Here is a 16,457-nt window from a genome sequence, read left to right on the forward strand (position 1 = left end):
TCTGCATTCACTCTAAAGTACCGTCACAAATGACATGAAGCATCACCTTTAATAAAATAAAATTACATTCACTGTGCCTTTCCATGAGAAATCAATTTTCCTGGTTGCACAAACAGAACTAATTTTATGTTCACAGAAACCTCATTCATGGAAGCATTTGTACAGTATGTCAGCTCCACATGTGCTTGGTTAATCACACTGTGTAGGACACCAACATTGTTCTAAGTATTGCTTAAGCATGAGTATTTTGCTCAATCTGATTAATAAAAAGTTTCAAATACATGCAATGGCATCATTTAAGAAAAAAAAAAGAAAAAAGAGAAGCACTTTTTAGTCTGTCAAAGTAAGAAACGGATTCAACAGGCCATGAGTAGTCCTTGGCATTTGTAATGTATTCCCACTCTTGTAAACAAACAAACAGAAAAGTTTTCCATATAAGAGTCCCACGATTATGTTAGAAAGGCAGAATGCCAAATTAGTCTCTGATAAACATCTCAGATGAAGAGTTTGTACCAAGCAACAGCAAAGTGAGAAGAAGAGTAGCTAAACCAAAACATGATCTGTCCTTGAAGTTCAGATGTGGGTCATTAGGGCCGGCATGAGCCGGTGCAGTTATCAAATACTCAACAGTCAAAGTACAGTATATTATCTCTACTGTCATAACTTAAAGCCATTAGCAAATTAACAGCAGTTTGGGGAAATGCCTTGTGTGTTTTTTTCATAGTATGTTACATTATTTAGAATTACTTCATTAGCTGCAATGTCTGTTCTTCAAAATAGTCCATGACATTGAGAATGCACCCTATAAAAGTTCTTAGACATACTGATGTTTTTTTGTCAAGAGAAATCTCACTTGTGGAGACGGGTCTGAATGTGTTTTTTATGAGATACGATTGTATGAGTTTCCATTCAAAGAATGTCGTTGGCTTGATGTCTTTTTTTCCCATAATCCACAGCCCGATCTCCCTGCATATCTCGATCGTCATCATCTAGAGGGGAAAAAAAAAAGGAAGAGAGAGAGAGAAACACAAATATTAGAGACTGCACAATTAAATAGATGCAAAATTTACTACGTGTTCTGAATAATCTCCGGTATATGAGGATGACACCATAATGTAGCATCATAGTGCTGACTTTAAGCTTTAAAGGATGTTGATGTCAACCTTCTGTGAATTGTGTAATATACAGAGCCCTCTCTGATTCCCTTCAGCAACACTGATTTATGTACAAGAAATATATCAACAGGTTGTTCATTTTAGAAGGAACTAAACCCACATCATTCTAGGATATTAGCTTTCCTGTTGGTAACTTTAAATAGCAAGTATATATAAGAGACTTCATATTATGGCATATGTATCTGATAAATGTAAGACAAATGAAAAAACAGCCAATCACAGCACTGGCAGATCAGAAATAAAATATTTTTTTCCTTTGATAGATTCAAACAAAACAAAATTTCCCTAAAAATACTATTGTAGTTTTGGTATGTAATAGTGCAATTTCATTTAAAATCCAAAGGGCAATCAAAACAAAGAGAGAAAAAACAAACAATAAAAAAGCACAAACAAAAAAACAAAACAAAACATGGACATGCATTTCAATATTTCAAGGAGAACACAGACACATTCAGGAACACAGTGAGCTATAAATATATATATATACTGGGCTAGATGTAGGTCAGATGTTTGGTGGGCACAGACAGGTGGTTTAGCTAAAACAAAGCATAGGCAGGACAGAAAACACTAGATGACCACTCAATTACTCTCACAGAACCGTAAGTTCCTGGGTCAAGTTCTCCCTCTACATAGGATAAGAGGGTATTAAGACTGTTATAGGGCCGAGTAAAAATATGCAATTCTCCTGAATTGCACACAAAGCAGTTCTGCTTTGATCCTCAGGTATTTTTGCCACATTTTTTTTTTTTTAAATATCTGTATTTACGATGACGTAAAGACCAAACTCAGGGTTGCTGTGAGCTACTTAAGATAAATGCAGCAGGGTGGCAGGACAGGGGTGGAGGGAGGGAGCAAGGAGGAATGGTGGATAAACATCTGGACAAACAGTCCAATCCCCCGGCCTGGCTCACCTTGAACGTCTTCCTCCCCACCATCACCATCCTCTTCCTCATTGTAGGCCAGCTCGGCCTGCTTGTCGGCCTCATACTCACCCACGTTCCCATCATCCCCATTGTAATCCGCCAGCTTAGAGCCGTGTTGCGGATCTACTGGGGACTCGTTCTCATCAAAGAATCGGCCTGCAGGAGGCAGAGAAGGGCCTCATCAGGACGGAAGGGAAGCGAAGGCAGTTGTAGGAAGATAGGGAGGGGAAATACTGCATCATGTATGCATGAAGGAAAAAGTAGTTGTATTAAGAGAATGACAAAAGATGAGAAAGATGAGGTAAATACATGGTGCCTTCCGAAGAGAGAGAGAAAAAAAAAAGCCAATCGTGGTCTTGGATGCAGTATTATAAATTAGAGTTTGTCTACCACTAGATTCACAGCATGTGGTGGTGGTAGTGTGGTCCAATGTGGATTCAAATAAGAGGCCTCTTTGGAGAGATCTGAAAACTCAAAAAATAACTCAAGATCTGAAAAATGCCCCCCCCCCCCAAACTGTAAGATGTATAATATATATAAAATAATCAATCTAAAATTGCGTTTTTACTGCCGCAGTTTCTTCACACCAGCATATAAGACTGTTTATGTTCCTATCTAGACCCTCACAGATTTCAAAACGGCACTGCTGATATTGAAGAACTGGATGGGATTTGGGATGAGCTGTGCAGTCTGTAAGCTGATAATGTAAACAGAGATGATAGCAAAAACAAATCACCTAATGGGTGTTAACTTCTACACTAAATTGCAAATTTAGAAGGATCAGAGCAGAAGAAAAACAAAATGAAAACTTATAGTGATTCTTTTTTAAGCAGCAGGGCTGCAGATGATGAGATGGAAGTGTAAAAGAGAGAAAAGAACTGAACATTTTAAAAAAGAGAGAAGGAGGAAGAAAGCGCAGTAGAGCAGAACAGAAGTGAGGTAACAGGAAAGGAAAATTGAGGAGCCAAGTGCGTCATTTGTCTCCCTCCCCCTGCAAGAGAGCCTTCTGTGACAGCCCTAACCATGTTCAGATAGGACTTATATACTTAGAAATCCCATCTTTCATGAAAATGTGTTATGTTTAGGAGGATGCACTGACTTAGCAACTGGAAAAAACTGTACACATGACACCACAGTAAGTTATATTTTAATCTCTGCCTTATTAGATATTCAGAAAAGTATAAACATAACTAACTTACCACAAAATGCTATAATTTTACTTGAGTGGAATCAATCAATGAGTTAAAGAAAAGTAAATAATCACTACCCTCATTGCCAATAGCAGGGTTCACTTTTTGAGAGTTTAGTAGAGGAACTCACTTTGGCGGTGGTGTACTGGTTCTGCTGGAACTTGGTCTTTGGCGTGGTGAGGCTGGATGGGATTGGGCACCTGGGCAGGGTTGGGGGGCAGAGGAATCCTCTTCAAGTGTTCACCTTCAACTCTGACATCACTGGGAACTGATTATTAGAAAAACAAAACAAATACTTCAAAAGTCAGGTGCAGTTGTTCCAAGTACTGCTTTCTCAAAGCTATATTTGCATTCTTTAAGGGAGCACTCAAACTTTTGAAAGAGGTTACACATCACTTGAAAAACTCATTACAAATGGAGGAACTGTAAACAAATAATGTAACAAGATAATAGTTCTCTCCTCTTTCAGTCTAGATGTGGCAAAAGACAAACCACCAAAAGCTAAAAATCTATAATAAGCTGTAGTCACATTATTATCCCATGCCTAAAGGCTCAAAATAAACATTGTTAAAATTAATAGCAGTTATATGGATGTGGTTACTACACCTCGAAGTTGCCTTTGCTGTTCTCCCAACTCGTCTGCCTTGATACCCACTTTGTTGTCTTCTTCAAACACTATTGATTTGTCTCCCTGTTTGTTGATGCCTGGAGGTGCAATCGCTACGGCTCGGCCGTCCAGTCTGTCCTGCTGGAGTCCGGGCTGGTCCAGCAACATGCCCTGGCCTCCGGGACCATCAGCTCCCCCGACTCCAGGTCCAGCACCGGCTCCCACAACCACATCCGGGGCTTCGTCGTGTTTCTGGGTAATGGCTGGTTTCTTCAAGCCTGTAGACCAAAGACAATGTGAGAAAGGTCAGTGACCTACTTGCCACAAGGATTTTTTTTTTTTTTTTTTTTTTTAAAGGGTAGGGTTACAATCAGTGACAGAAGGGAGAAGGATTTCCTCACTTTATATGCACTATTCAGGTAAGTAAGCTATATGGGTCAGTTATTGTTCTCTAGTTACGGATTCAGTTTCACTGTATTTCACTAAAAAGCAACCTTGAGGGTTGAAAAATGAAACCAAAGTTGAAAACCCAAAGAACTATCCATCCATTTTCTTCCACTTGTCCAATTCAGAGTTGGGAGTTTCACTGCAGCCCATCCCAGCTGCCATAGGGCAAAAGGAAGGGTAACCTGGACATCCACACAGACAAGGGGAGAACATACAAACTTCACACAGAAAGGTTCCGGTCAGCTAATGGATTCAAACCTATCAGGCAATGTTTATAACCATCACACCACCGTGCTGCCCACAAAAGAACCATAATTCCTCAAAGAGGCACCTGAGACTGACTCCAGAAGTGACTCATTCCCTTTAGACTCATGTTAAAATGGCCAAACAGCAGAGTCAACAAGTTTAAAGGCAGGTATATATAAAAAAGCAGATTCAGTCTGTATAGCAAATTTCTTCCTTCATGGAAACTGTGATGAGGTGAATTTAAATGTAACTAACATGCTTACTTATATTAAGGCCTAATCTAATGCTGATCATGGTCTGTCAATACCTATACTGGCTGATTAAAAAGTCCAAATGTTTTTGTCATTATAAAGCTACAGAATTCTTTCTAATCAATTATTTGCTGAGCTTGATCTCTGAAAGTTTACATTCATTACTTACCAAACTGCACATCGTCGATTTTTCCCACCTCACTGTCTTCAATACCAGGCATGCCAGCATCACTGCCGGGCTTACCCATCTCTTCTGTAACACAGCACAGGGAATGGGAGTGAAGCACTAGCATATTAACAGGATTAACAACCAGACAGCATGAAGTAACTACTATTTACATTAAAATATTAAAAGATCCATGTGAGCAATTATTATTGATGATTTTCTCCTAACAGTCAACATCTTCATTTAACGTGTAGAAAGCAACATAAAGTAAACGACAGCAGCGTTGCTCAACTTAACCACATCCACTCTACCTTTCAGATCGGAGTGTCTGTCATGCCGGTGAGTGGCCACTGTATGGCGCTCTCCAGCCGTCTCCACACCAGGCTCTCTATCTGCATGTCTACCCCCCACTACATTCTTGTGACCATCCACTGCACTCTGAAAAGGAAAAGGAAAGCAGATTACAGAAAAGACAAAGCTGTTTAATGAACAGGAAAGCTTAAAGAACAGAAACACAGGACATTTTATTTCTATTTTAAATACATCTGTGCTAAAGATCCAAAAGTAGTGAATAAATGCAATGTGCCACACAGACAAAACTTTTCACCTGTCTTAGCTTTAGTGTTTCTTCCTCCAGAGTCTTTTTTGCTTCTTCATACTCGTCTTTCAGTTGTGCAATCTGGCGTCCACACTGTAAACTAGTTAACATGTATTCATTCAGTTTCATCTGCACAATAAGGAATTCTTTCAGTTTTATACACAAAGACAAAAAGAAATATCAGAAAAACAAAACAGCAAGACACAAAATGCACCTTAAAACATTCAAAGTATGTGGAATTAGGTTTGCACGGTTATGGCCAATCTAAAAATCAAGATTATTCATAACAATTATTTACAGATTCTAGTGAAAAATATGTTTTATTGCAGTGTCATGTAAGCATAATGCTGCTTTCACATCCATGTTTTACAAATTTGCATCAAAATAAAATTAGTCTTCCTTATTCACATAAATTCAGTGCCATTAAAAAAAAAATACTATAAAACAAAATCAAATCAACAGGTGCTTTTTTCCATTTTACACTGCGCTACACTCCTGTTAATAAACCTTTGCAGACAAATAATGTGTTTATTCCACTATTGTATGTGTAACTTCTAGAAGCAAAATATAGCAAATATAGCATTTCACTCCATTCATGATAGCTGCATGATAGACGTGTAGCCAATTACTTGAAAGCTGTACAATCCCTCCATAATTTCCCTGCGATTTCTTGCAGACAGCTCCATTTTTGCAAAAATTATAGCACGAAGGGATAAGATATCTTTTGTCCAGTAAGTTGACCATTATCCCAATTTTTTTAAAATTAAACTCACTTTGTCTACTGGATAACTGTCTTTGGCCAAATGGAGTGTTACCTCTAGGTAATTTCAGTGCATCCTTGTGAGCTGGACGGACACACTGTACAAGCTCGCTTTTGTGGATGTGAGAATTTGACGATTCATGTTAGCAAACACTACACTGTTTTTCTTGGCCTTCATGCGTCAATTAAGCAAACACACAAAAAACACACCTCAAACTGCAGCACAAGTTAGCCGCACTGCTTTGCCATGCAGACGCAATTTTACAACACTTGTTGAATTTGTTCTTGGTTAACATCACTTGCCCTAAATCCAAAGTACTTCCAAACAGTGGGTAATAATCTGCTTCGAAGAGCAACCACTTCACTTCCTGCTGTGCCACACTTTTGATTTCTGCTCTGATGGTCTTATCTGTACCACATAAGTACGGTCAAATAGAATGAGGAAACTTCATGCTGTGCGGTGCAGGGAAAAGCTGTGATTGGCACATGCTGGGCACATCATCAGGCAGTGATTTACGGAGTGCCTGATTAGATTTTTTTCTGTGCGTTCTGTTGGTGTAGCATGCATGTTCAATATCGTTTAATTATCTTCATTTAATTGTGGAAAACCAAAATTGTGATAGACTAATTGTGCAGCCTTAATCTCTGAGAGCTCACAGTTCCTCGAATATGGGTATATCTAAGACTCAGGCACATGTAAAGAACTAACATACCTCTCATATTCCAGTTTTCTTTCCAAGTTAGTGTTATTTTTCTTCACTTCTCTTAGCTGCTCTTCCTGCTTCATGAACTCTTGCTTGAGCTCCCTTAGCTGCTCTGTTTGTAATAACAGACACACAAAAACAAACATTTTGAAGAGGTTTATTGAAAGACTTGTACTGCTATATGAAATTGCTTTGTATGTTACATATTCTGTGTTAAAGGAATTGCCAGAGTGCCCTCTGTTGGCCAACACAGGCTGAAGTCTTACCTTTAAGCCTCTGAATTTCTGTCATTTGGGCTGTGACATCATCCTGCAGCTTCATCTGCAACATTAAAAGAAAAAAAAGTATTAGTTATGGTAAAGGTAAAACCAGTTTAGGTTCCTGCATTATCAGACAGTTGCACGAATGAAAAGAGGGGAACAGGTTAATCCTGTTATGCTTCATAGTGAAAACTGGTTGCAGTCAATACAACCTTTTTCTTTATTCCAGTACTGAGTCATGCGACACTGATCCAACGCCTGTTCTGTGATCTCAATCTACAAAATGTTTCAGGATTTATTTCACAGAAAAGAAAAAAGCACCAGCACACAAACTGAAAGCTCATTTATTGCTAGTTTATGAGTTTTTTTTCCTTTTTGGTTTTGGCTTTTTTATTTACACTTTGCCACCAGGTAAACCATAATAAAATCCAATACAGCTACGCAATAAACATTAATGATGTGAAACTTAAAAGTCTCTCTATTACCCTAAAGCTGCTGGCTGCGCTTTATTTTGTGTTCTAGTAAAATAAATGCCATGCAAAAACTCATGAAGAGCAGTAAAATACCAAACAAGAAAGTTAAGCAGGGGGAAGGAAGGAAACTTGGGGCTTTGGACATCACAGTGACACCCAAAAGCTACATTTTTCTGTCCCATTAGATTACAAATATGGATTTCAAAGCATGCAATGTAAAAACAGCAGCTATAGTTAAGTTGAAGTTATACTTCTATAAATACAACTGAGGTGGCAGCAAGGTTTTCCAAAGCATCAAAAAGATCTTGGAGGCTCACTAGGATGCATGTATTCATGTACCCACCATTTTGTCATTAGTATTTATCCATATTTTCTGAAAATAATAGAAGCAACATATTGAAAATATTAATTAGCAGAGCTAAGGGGTTTATACTGATTTTTATGGATATACTTTATCTGCCTTTCTACCAAAAACTTGTCATTGTTAGGCATTCAAGCTCTTGAAACAGTTGGGCAGACTGACTGAGACAGAAGGTGGTCAATAAGACTGGACAGGAAATACAGCATTAATGTCAACTGCTCTAAGACTAAGGCTTCATCTTGTTAGACGCTCATAAGTGGGTAATGGCCTCCCTGTGCCGCCTGGCTCTTTAGAACAACATGGTCACGCTAAATGAAGAAGTATAAGGCTCCATAATTCATTTTTGCACCTGACTTACAAAACTATAGACTCTACTGTTTGAAAGCCACTTATCAGACTCATCTGTCACTTTCTTTGTGGTACACACTTCTCACAATGTACGTAGCAGGCAGACTGTTGAAACAAGGTTGGTCTGTTGACAGAAGAAAGGAGGAGAACAACCACTCTTTAATGGCTACCTTTATCCTGAATAAGAAAACACGGAGCCGGATCTTGGAATTTAGTCAAGAAATAAGGGAGCTTAGACAATGTGTTCATGTATTCAGCCAATGTGTTCATGTATAGCCCTTTGTAAGTATCATATAAGTATCATGTTGCAGGTCAATTACATTTTACCAGTAACCTGACTCCAAAAGTTGGGAGAAAGTTTCGTGTGTTGTGGCTAAGGACAGCTCATCGATAAATGTTGAGCAAAGCAAGGCAATGTTACCCGCAACCTTACCCAACCTGATAATCCTGCAGATTTACTTGAAACTATGCAATAAATGTGTTGCTTTATTGTATAAGGTTGCATGAAGTTAAAACGATTAGTTGAAAATCATGAATGCTGCATTTGTTTTATTGCCGTCTGTGGTCAAACCAGAGAGCAACAATCCACACTGGATAAACATAAGCTAAACAATTTTAAGCTTTTGCTTTTGAAAAACATCAAACCGAGCCAGACTGGATGCAAATTACACTCCCAGGGCGGCTGGACTCGGACCAAAAGTTCAGAAGGTGCTGGGACATAAAAGCCAGTGAAATACTGGCTGGGTAACTGTGCAGGACAAGAAGTGGGAATGTCCATGTGGCGCGCTTTGATGTGCCTTTCACAGTGAATACATAAATCCCCCCACAGACGTGTAATAATGTGCTGATAGAATGAAAGAGCAAATCAGCAACACAAACAACATAATAAAGTTGAATTCAATTTGCTTTCTTCTGTGAATGTAATTTCCCCTGTTATGCACAGGAAGATAGTTGGCAGTAATGTAGGGAAATCTAACAATTAACAGTGCAAACCAAAATAATCGAGCACAAATGAATTGTTTCTAGATGAATGAAACACTGCTCTGTCTAGCACAAACACCTCTGAAGTTGGACCAACAGCACACACCACATCACCAGTGTATGCTCCAAAGCCTGCATCACATAATACATCTCAAATAACAAAATAATTGAAAATCACCTACAAAACCACAGTTTAAGAGGCCTATAAACACCCTTTTGATTCAGGAAGCTGGCAGCTGTTAATTTCTAGCAAGATATTCTTGGTGGAGAAATATTCAGGTGAAAGCAGTCGAGGAAGATGAAACTATGTGGCTCATACTCAAGACAGCCTGCCTCACCTCTCTTAAGTACATAAGATATTTGCACTTTCTGATATAAAGTGCTGAGATTACAGCAATACAATGAGATAAGGTGGTTAAATTAGACATGGTGATATGACTGAGGCTAAATATTGTCCTTTCCTACTTGTATTAAAAGTAATACTTGTCCATACACCCCCGATTTGGTGTAATGAAGAACCTTCTTGTCATTCCTGTTTGCTTTTCCTGAGAACATGACACCCACCTCTAGATTAAAAAAATGAGTGAGTCAGTCTTGCCCCCAAACACACATAATTATTACAGTGACACTCGGTCAAAGACGAATACGCTTGGTTCTGTATAGATGCTGTGCCGTACCCAGGAAATGTTTTATCTGCTTTAATACCTTGCGTGACCTGCAATATTAAATTTCAGTAAAAACGACACTTAACTCGATCAAACCCAGACAAAGGCAAAAAGAGAAATGTACCTTTTCATCTGTGCACTTTTTAATGAGAGCATCCTTGGCCTGGAGCTTGCTCTCCAGGACGCTGTAGTCCCCATCCTTCTGGTCGATCTGTTTCCTGTGCGTGTCCACCTGCACCATCAGCTCCGAGTTCCGCTTCTCCAGCCGGCTCCGCGCCGCGTCCGTGCGCTTCACCTGCGTCTGCACCTCCGCCAGCTCATCCAGCAAGCGGCCGTGCTTGTTGGACACTGTCCAGTAGTTGAAAGACAGTACGACGATGATCACCATCAAGAAGATGAAGATGAAGGATGGGAGGCGACCTCCCCGTCGGTTTGCGCCAAACCCAACCATTTCCCAAACAAAGTCTAACGATATTTCAGGTTGTTACTGCAACCTAACGAGCTCAGTGAAGACTATTCTCCCGGTGTGAAACACATCCGTCTACGTGACATGCCGTGTATATGCGGCAAGCGCTCGGAAATCCAGACGTTTAACAGACAGTCATGAACGCTAAAGGACCTTCACATTTCTAGTGATCTTTGCTCTCCTTCCTCCTTCCGCTCACTAGGCATCTTCACTGCAATTCGTCCAATGTTAGTAAGTGAAATACGCCCGCAGGGACGTGGCCTAGCTCAGCTGGCAGACGAGACGTGGACACGGCGCCGTGGCACTGAGGAATGCTATAAACCATATAAGCTAGCTGTACAACGTTAGCCTTTAGCTAATTATTTTGTGTCCCTCTGGTAAATCGAGCAGTACCGGACGGACAGACGTCTGGAACTCCACTAATCCCTAAAATCGCCGTCAAACAGGACTACCGCTGATCCTGAATTCTGACCCCGACGTTACGTTAGCTCGTATTAACTGCTAGCTAGCAACCGTAGACGCGAAAACACCAGCGGCTGCTGTCAGAGAAACACATCGTCTTTAATTGCGAAGGACTGGTTTGAGTCTCGTAACACAACCAATTAAACCTTAAAAAACCCACTGTGAATACTGGGTTTCTGTTTTACACTGTCCACGATTCACTGCCTTCCACACATCACGTCTGCGCTGCATGAAGTTAGCTGCAATCAGACACTTTAATTTCCGCTCGCTGCCAGCGGACGTGCGCGTTTCAAAATAAAAGTCTACATTGGTATTTAAATTTCTTTCATAACTCTTAGCACATCTGAACGCTATAGACTTTAGTTTATACTTTATATATTTGTGTTTTACATTATCTGTTAAACCATTGTCTACATGACATTAGCGATTAAACCTGCCTTAAAACATTAAACAGGGACGATACGTTATGACCGGAAGCAGGGCGGTCTTGAAGAGTGATTGATCTGGCTTTAGTACACAGAAGACGGTGCGATATTTCCTTTTTGCGCAATAAAAGTAAATAAAAAATGTAATCTCCATAAACTGATGAAAATTATTGAAATTTCTACATTTCTATTACTCAACAACTCAAAAGTCCAGGTGTACCATGCTGATTATTCACCAAGTAAATAAAAAATTGACTGTGTGACTTCAATGCTGCCAAATTACAGCTCAGTAATGAGAGAGTTGGCATATATCAGTCACAAAAACTGTCTAACTTTGGTCTAGTTGCTGGAAGAAGTACTTTTGGTTATTTTTCCAGGCGTTAAAAAAAACAAATAATAAACAAATAATAGTCATTCAAAGAAAATGAATTACTGGTTATGAAACAACACTAACAGGAACAGCTTCACCAAACTGCAATTCATGCCAGGTAATTGCATTACCTGGTGTTTTCATTACTTTAGCCACTCCTTTTCAAAGCCAAAATGTGAATACCTGCAGACAAATATAAATAATCTAGTAAGACAGAAAAAACCCCCACAAACAACAAAATACAAACGCATATTTTATTGTAACACATATAAGAATTGTAACACAATGAGGTAAGTTAAATAATCCACATCTGTGATGTTCTTGAACCACAAAATAGTCACCACCCTATCAGTAACAATTCCACAAAGTCTGCAAACAATGTCCTGTCAATTCAGTTCACAGTTTAATACAAACATGTATTTTCTCTGTTTCTTATGAGGACAAGAGGAATACTGATTACACAATCTCCTTTGTCTTTCAGTCACTGATCCAAACTTACCAGCTGCGTATTTGTGTCTTTTTTAAGAGATGAAACTGAGTAGAAAAGATCCCCTGAGGGAGAAACATTCTTTTGTTTTTCTGATGAGAAATAAGCCACTACAGACACTGGCAGGCTCAGTCTGAGTTTGCTACCATTTCTGCTGATGACTTGGCACAGTCTCACAGGGCACTAGGGAATACAGTATGAAGGCATTTCAGTAGCTTTGTGCTGCAGTCACATTGTTCAAGAAACGATCTCACGACACCCAAAGAGTTCTTAAGCGCTTCACAGACATCAGATTCCCAGGGCAGCATGTCTGCAACACCAGCATCCTGGAATGCCCTCAGAGTTTAGACCCAAGTCCTTGTTAGGAGAGTGGTCAGAGAATAGTTTCTCTGCACTCAAGGCTTTGTTCAGAGGAGGGGGAACGCAGTGGATTGGTGCAGGCAGTGGATGTTTGTGGGAGATGTTTTGGACGGCGCATGGAAGGGGACGGTGATGAACTCAAAGCGCCGCAGCTCTGGAGATGAAGATCCTCATGCCCACGCTTTCTGGGACTGCCTATGATGCGCTGGGTCATCACCTTCGAGCACAAAACCACCAAGAGTCAGTGACAGACACATAACAGAGGCATTTTGAGACATTTCATATCTCTTCAATACAGATGAAATTCAGTTATATATCTCTTCGAAGTCGCCAGATGTTTCTAAGTTACAGATTATGCAGAGGTACTTATCCAATAACAAATTACTATTTTTAGCACATGATTCAAACTGATAAACCCTTTGAAATAGCAGTACTGAAAATAAATGTCATATTTAAAAATAAAAGCCCTGATATCATATTAATGACATATATAGTGCGTAGAGTAGAGTAACTAATCCTTATATATACTTACCTACATTTCTAATTCATTAGCAAAAAAAAAAAAAGACAAAACTCAGAATAAACAAAGTTAAATTTGATTAATAGGAATTTCTTTTCCAAATTTAATGCACATGCTCTTTTTTATTATTATTATTTTGAAATATTTGAAATGTTTTGGCCACAATAATATTGTGTTCAAAATAGAAAAATGCTGATTGAGCCAATCTAAAATGTCTTCCTGATTTTCATCGCTGTATGTTTGTTTTTGGTGTAAAAAGCCTGTAAAACACTGCCAAGCTGGTCCAGTTTAATGATTTTTTCACCACTAACGACCAAAGCCAGAAGGTATACAGATTTCTAAAATGCACTGAACTATCAAAGGCTTTTATCCATAATATATTCAGGTTACCTGATCTATGACATTTGCACTAAAGATGGCCTCCTCCATGTGTTTCTCATCCGATTTAATGACACACTTGATGTTGTTGACAACTTGCTGGACTTCAGGAGGTAGACTGCAGCTCGAGTGCTCCAGGAACTTAGCCACTAGTATTTTGGTGTCTTTGTACATCTTAAGGTCAGCCAGGGAGTGTGGGCGTTCATTGGAGGAGTGTGTGTGGAGCGATCTGGGTTTAAGGTGGATGTCAACTTTCTTGCCCTCTTTCTGCTGCTTCCTGGCAGACATATGTGTGGGTTTACCTCCAACTACCTCTGTTGAATTGTCCCTTGGCTCTAAGGAGGGGAAAAAGCAGAAAAAATAAAACAAAAACAAACAAACAAAAAAAAAAAACAACGCATTAAATCACACACAGTTCTTAAAATTAGAGCTAATGCCAAATGGAGTACTTGTAGTTTCTGGAGAAACATGGCTTTTACAAGACTGCATTGCATTTGAGAGAATGCCAAAGCCAGTTTTAAATGAGCTGCAATCATCTTTACACACAACGCTATTTTCTTCTTTCTGACAATGCATTTTAATTTATTATAGTAAGCCAACCAGGTTACATTGATTCACAAAATAGAGAGTGCTGTATAGCAGCAGATGTGCAAATTTCTGATGTTTCCCTAACTATCACATGAATTCATCATTTATACGCTCTTACCCTGATCTGGTGATGCATGAGCTAACTCTTCAGTAGCAGGGTCAGTTCCAGGGGTGCACCCAGAATTTTCTCCTGTAGACAGGGGACAAAAACAAGCTGAAAAAATAATGTATTTTAAATGTAAAACCCAGAAAAATGCAGCAAATAATGATGTTGGAGAATCTGGAAGTGAAAGATTGATGATGATTCTTAGATGGACTAATTAAGCTGCAGTGTACAGGCCATTTACTGGCCATTTACAGTGTAAAACGGTAACATATTTGCTGCACTTACTTCCTGTCATAGTGGAGCATGAGATAGGGTCACTGGTGGAACGGACAATGCGTGCCAGTTTGCGGTACCTCCTGGCCGCTCGGAGCACCCGAGGCCTCTCTGAGGGTGAGTGTCCACTTTGGGCTGAGGTAGAGGGGGGTTGTGATGCAGAGGAAGGTGACCAAACACTGAAACACAGCCTTGGGCCGCGTGGCCTGGCAGGAGGTGAAGGGGAAGGGGAAGCAGCCAAAGGGCTGATAGCTGAAGTTCCACCAGAGGAAGCCACAGAGGTGGGGGAGCAAGGCTGAGGTGGCGGGGGGATAGTAACCGGTAGTGTGAGCTTCCGGCTTGTCATTCTTGCTTTGATAAGGGTGTGTGGTGTGGGTTTAGGTGGCTCCTCTGGTAAATGCTTGGCTGAGGCCAGCTCATCGCATATGTGCATTGAAGCCTTGAGTTCCTCACATAGATGTGTGTTCTCTGCTGAGTCCTCTTGGTCCAGATTGCTAAAGTTTTCTGAGGACCAGTCAGGTGAGCGCTCCAGCGACTCCTGCGTGTGTGAGGACTCACTGTATCCAGTATCACTAGGGCGAGCATCAGTGTTAGTCAAGCCACGGCGGCAACGTGAGGCATCACGTGTACAAAGTTCCAGGCTGGTGCAGCTTTCATCAGTGGGGGCAGTGTGGAGCGTGCCATAGGGAGAGGAGTCAGAGCCCTGGACCTCCAGGGAGCACAAGTCCTCTGAGGAGCAAGTCTGGTCCTGGTCAGCCACCTCTGACACCATGAGAGAGGCACTGTCCACTGAGGCTGCAAAAATGCATCATTAGCACTATCACCAGTGGAAAAAGATATTTAGGAACAAATAGCACTGTGAATATTCAAACTGTCTTTACCCTGAGTGCTGAGACCTGCGGTAGTATTTCTCTCACACAGACTGGACTCAGTGGCCTGTTGCTCTATACTGATGGTAACCTGACAAGATGAAATTATTAGTAAACATAACAGGACTCCTCAATAAATATGGATATTTGACGTGTGCTATATCGCAGAACAGCTGCGTGGCGCCTAACCTTCAGTACCACTAGTTGGTCTGTAGAGGGCTCTGCAAGACCACAACACACTTACCAGTAATTTGTCACTATAAAGAGCAGGGGTACCAGTGCAGAAAATTACAGTATAATGTTGAGCTGAACAGGAACTTTAATTAGAAGCACTAATGGCCTTTTTGAGGTACATTATATGATATGTATAGGTTCACATAACTTTTTTGATCTCATGGCATCTCAATGCTGAAACCATCAGATTCTGATGATTTCTCACACATCAAATCATTTGCTGCATGGCTGTAGTCACTTTTTAACAGCTTATCTACTTCAGGCAAGCAGACCTTTCTTTTGATTCCTCTTTGAAAGACAAAAAAAAAAAAGGTATGGAGAGAACTGCGGATTTAATCTCTGTAATGGCACAGAGAATAAGTGAGGGGTGATTAAGCGATGTTGAGAAGATAACAGAAGGATTTACTCGTACATTAGCAAGTTATTTTTAGCGCTGCACAATGAGACGCAGCAAAGAAAAAAAAAGCTCTGATCACTTCACCCAGACAGTCAAGGCAGCTGGATGATACTGAGCTTATATTTGTTGTGATTTTGGGCTTGTAAATTTTGCACGTGACATGACATTCAAATGTTTCTAACAAATATTAATTAGAAGTGGAAAACAGTAGACACATAATTAAGTGACACAAATCCTAACCATTTTATTAAGGCCTGTAACCCTTAAAAACACACATCTAATCTAAAAATCTTCCCATTGACCTTGAAACCCACTTGGCTTTGAGAGCGATTGCATAAAAGTTTACACCTGTCACTTTGACTCTTCC

At 40.0% G+C, this 16,457-nt stretch overlaps 2 protein-coding genes across 5 annotated transcripts in view; both read right to left on the bottom strand.

Annotated features, from left to right (window-relative positions):
- Positions 1 to 35: 35 nt before the first annotated feature.
- On the bottom strand, positions 36 to 11,337 carry golm2 (golgi membrane protein 2). Of its 4 annotated transcripts, none has more exons than XM_063474805.1 (10): positions 10,280 to 11,337; positions 7,334 to 7,388; positions 7,077 to 7,179; positions 5,613 to 5,703; positions 5,317 to 5,443; positions 5,009 to 5,089; positions 3,895 to 4,173; positions 3,419 to 3,556; positions 2,087 to 2,254; positions 36 to 989 (listed from the first exon to the last, which is right to left on the bottom strand). In XM_063474805.1, the coding sequence occupies exons 1-10, from the start codon at positions 10,604 to 10,606 to the stop codon at positions 910 to 912; spliced, it is 1,449 nt and encodes a 482-aa protein (XP_063330875.1). In that variant the 5' UTR covers positions 10,607 to 11,337; the 3' UTR covers positions 36 to 909. The 4 variants fall into 4 exon arrangements, with proteins under 4 accessions (XP_063330875.1, XP_063330865.1, XP_063330892.1 ...); XM_063474795.1 differs by having other exon boundaries at positions 5,009 to 5,092; positions 10,280 to 11,336; XM_063474822.1 differs by lacking the exon at positions 2,087 to 2,254.
- A 799-nt stretch (positions 11,338 to 12,136) lies between these two features.
- fam189a1 (family with sequence similarity 189 member A1) overlaps positions 12,137 to 16,457 on the bottom strand; it is a 107,664-nt gene continuing 103,343 nt past the window's right edge. Inside the window, exons 8-12 of the mRNA XM_063494451.1 lie at positions 15,472 to 15,550; positions 14,603 to 15,385; positions 14,330 to 14,425; positions 13,636 to 13,958; positions 12,137 to 12,942 (exon numbers count right to left, since the gene is read on the bottom strand). Coding sequence (XP_063350521.1) covers positions 12,739 to 12,942; positions 13,636 to 13,958; positions 14,330 to 14,425; positions 14,603 to 15,385; positions 15,472 to 15,550 — 1,485 coding nt within the window. The 3' untranslated portion in view covers positions 12,137 to 12,738. The remainder of the gene's footprint in view (positions 12,943 to 13,635; positions 13,959 to 14,329; positions 14,426 to 14,602; positions 15,386 to 15,471; positions 15,551 to 16,457) is intronic.

The sequence above is a fragment of the Pelmatolapia mariae genome, linkage group LG1 (genome assembly GCF_036321145.2).
Source record: "Pelmatolapia mariae isolate MD_Pm_ZW linkage group LG1, Pm_UMD_F_2, whole genome shotgun sequence".
Classification (NCBI taxonomy): Eukaryota; Metazoa; Chordata; class Actinopteri; order Cichliformes; family Cichlidae; genus Pelmatolapia; species Pelmatolapia mariae.

Bases quoted from the DNA above. Each gene is read 5' to 3' on its own strand.
- golm2 (XM_063474795.1), bottom strand. From the start codon at position 10,606: ATGGTTGGGTTTGGCGCAAACCGACGGGGAGGTCGCCTCCCATCCTTC. The intron at 5,704-7,076 runs GTATGTTAGTTC...CATGTTAACTAG, and splicing joins AGAAAACTGGAATATGAGAG to TTTACAGTGTGGACGCCAGA. The intron at 990-2,086 runs GTGAGCCAGGCC...TTTCCCCTCTAG, and splicing joins TGGGGAGGAAGACGTTCAAG to ATGATGACGATCGAGATATG.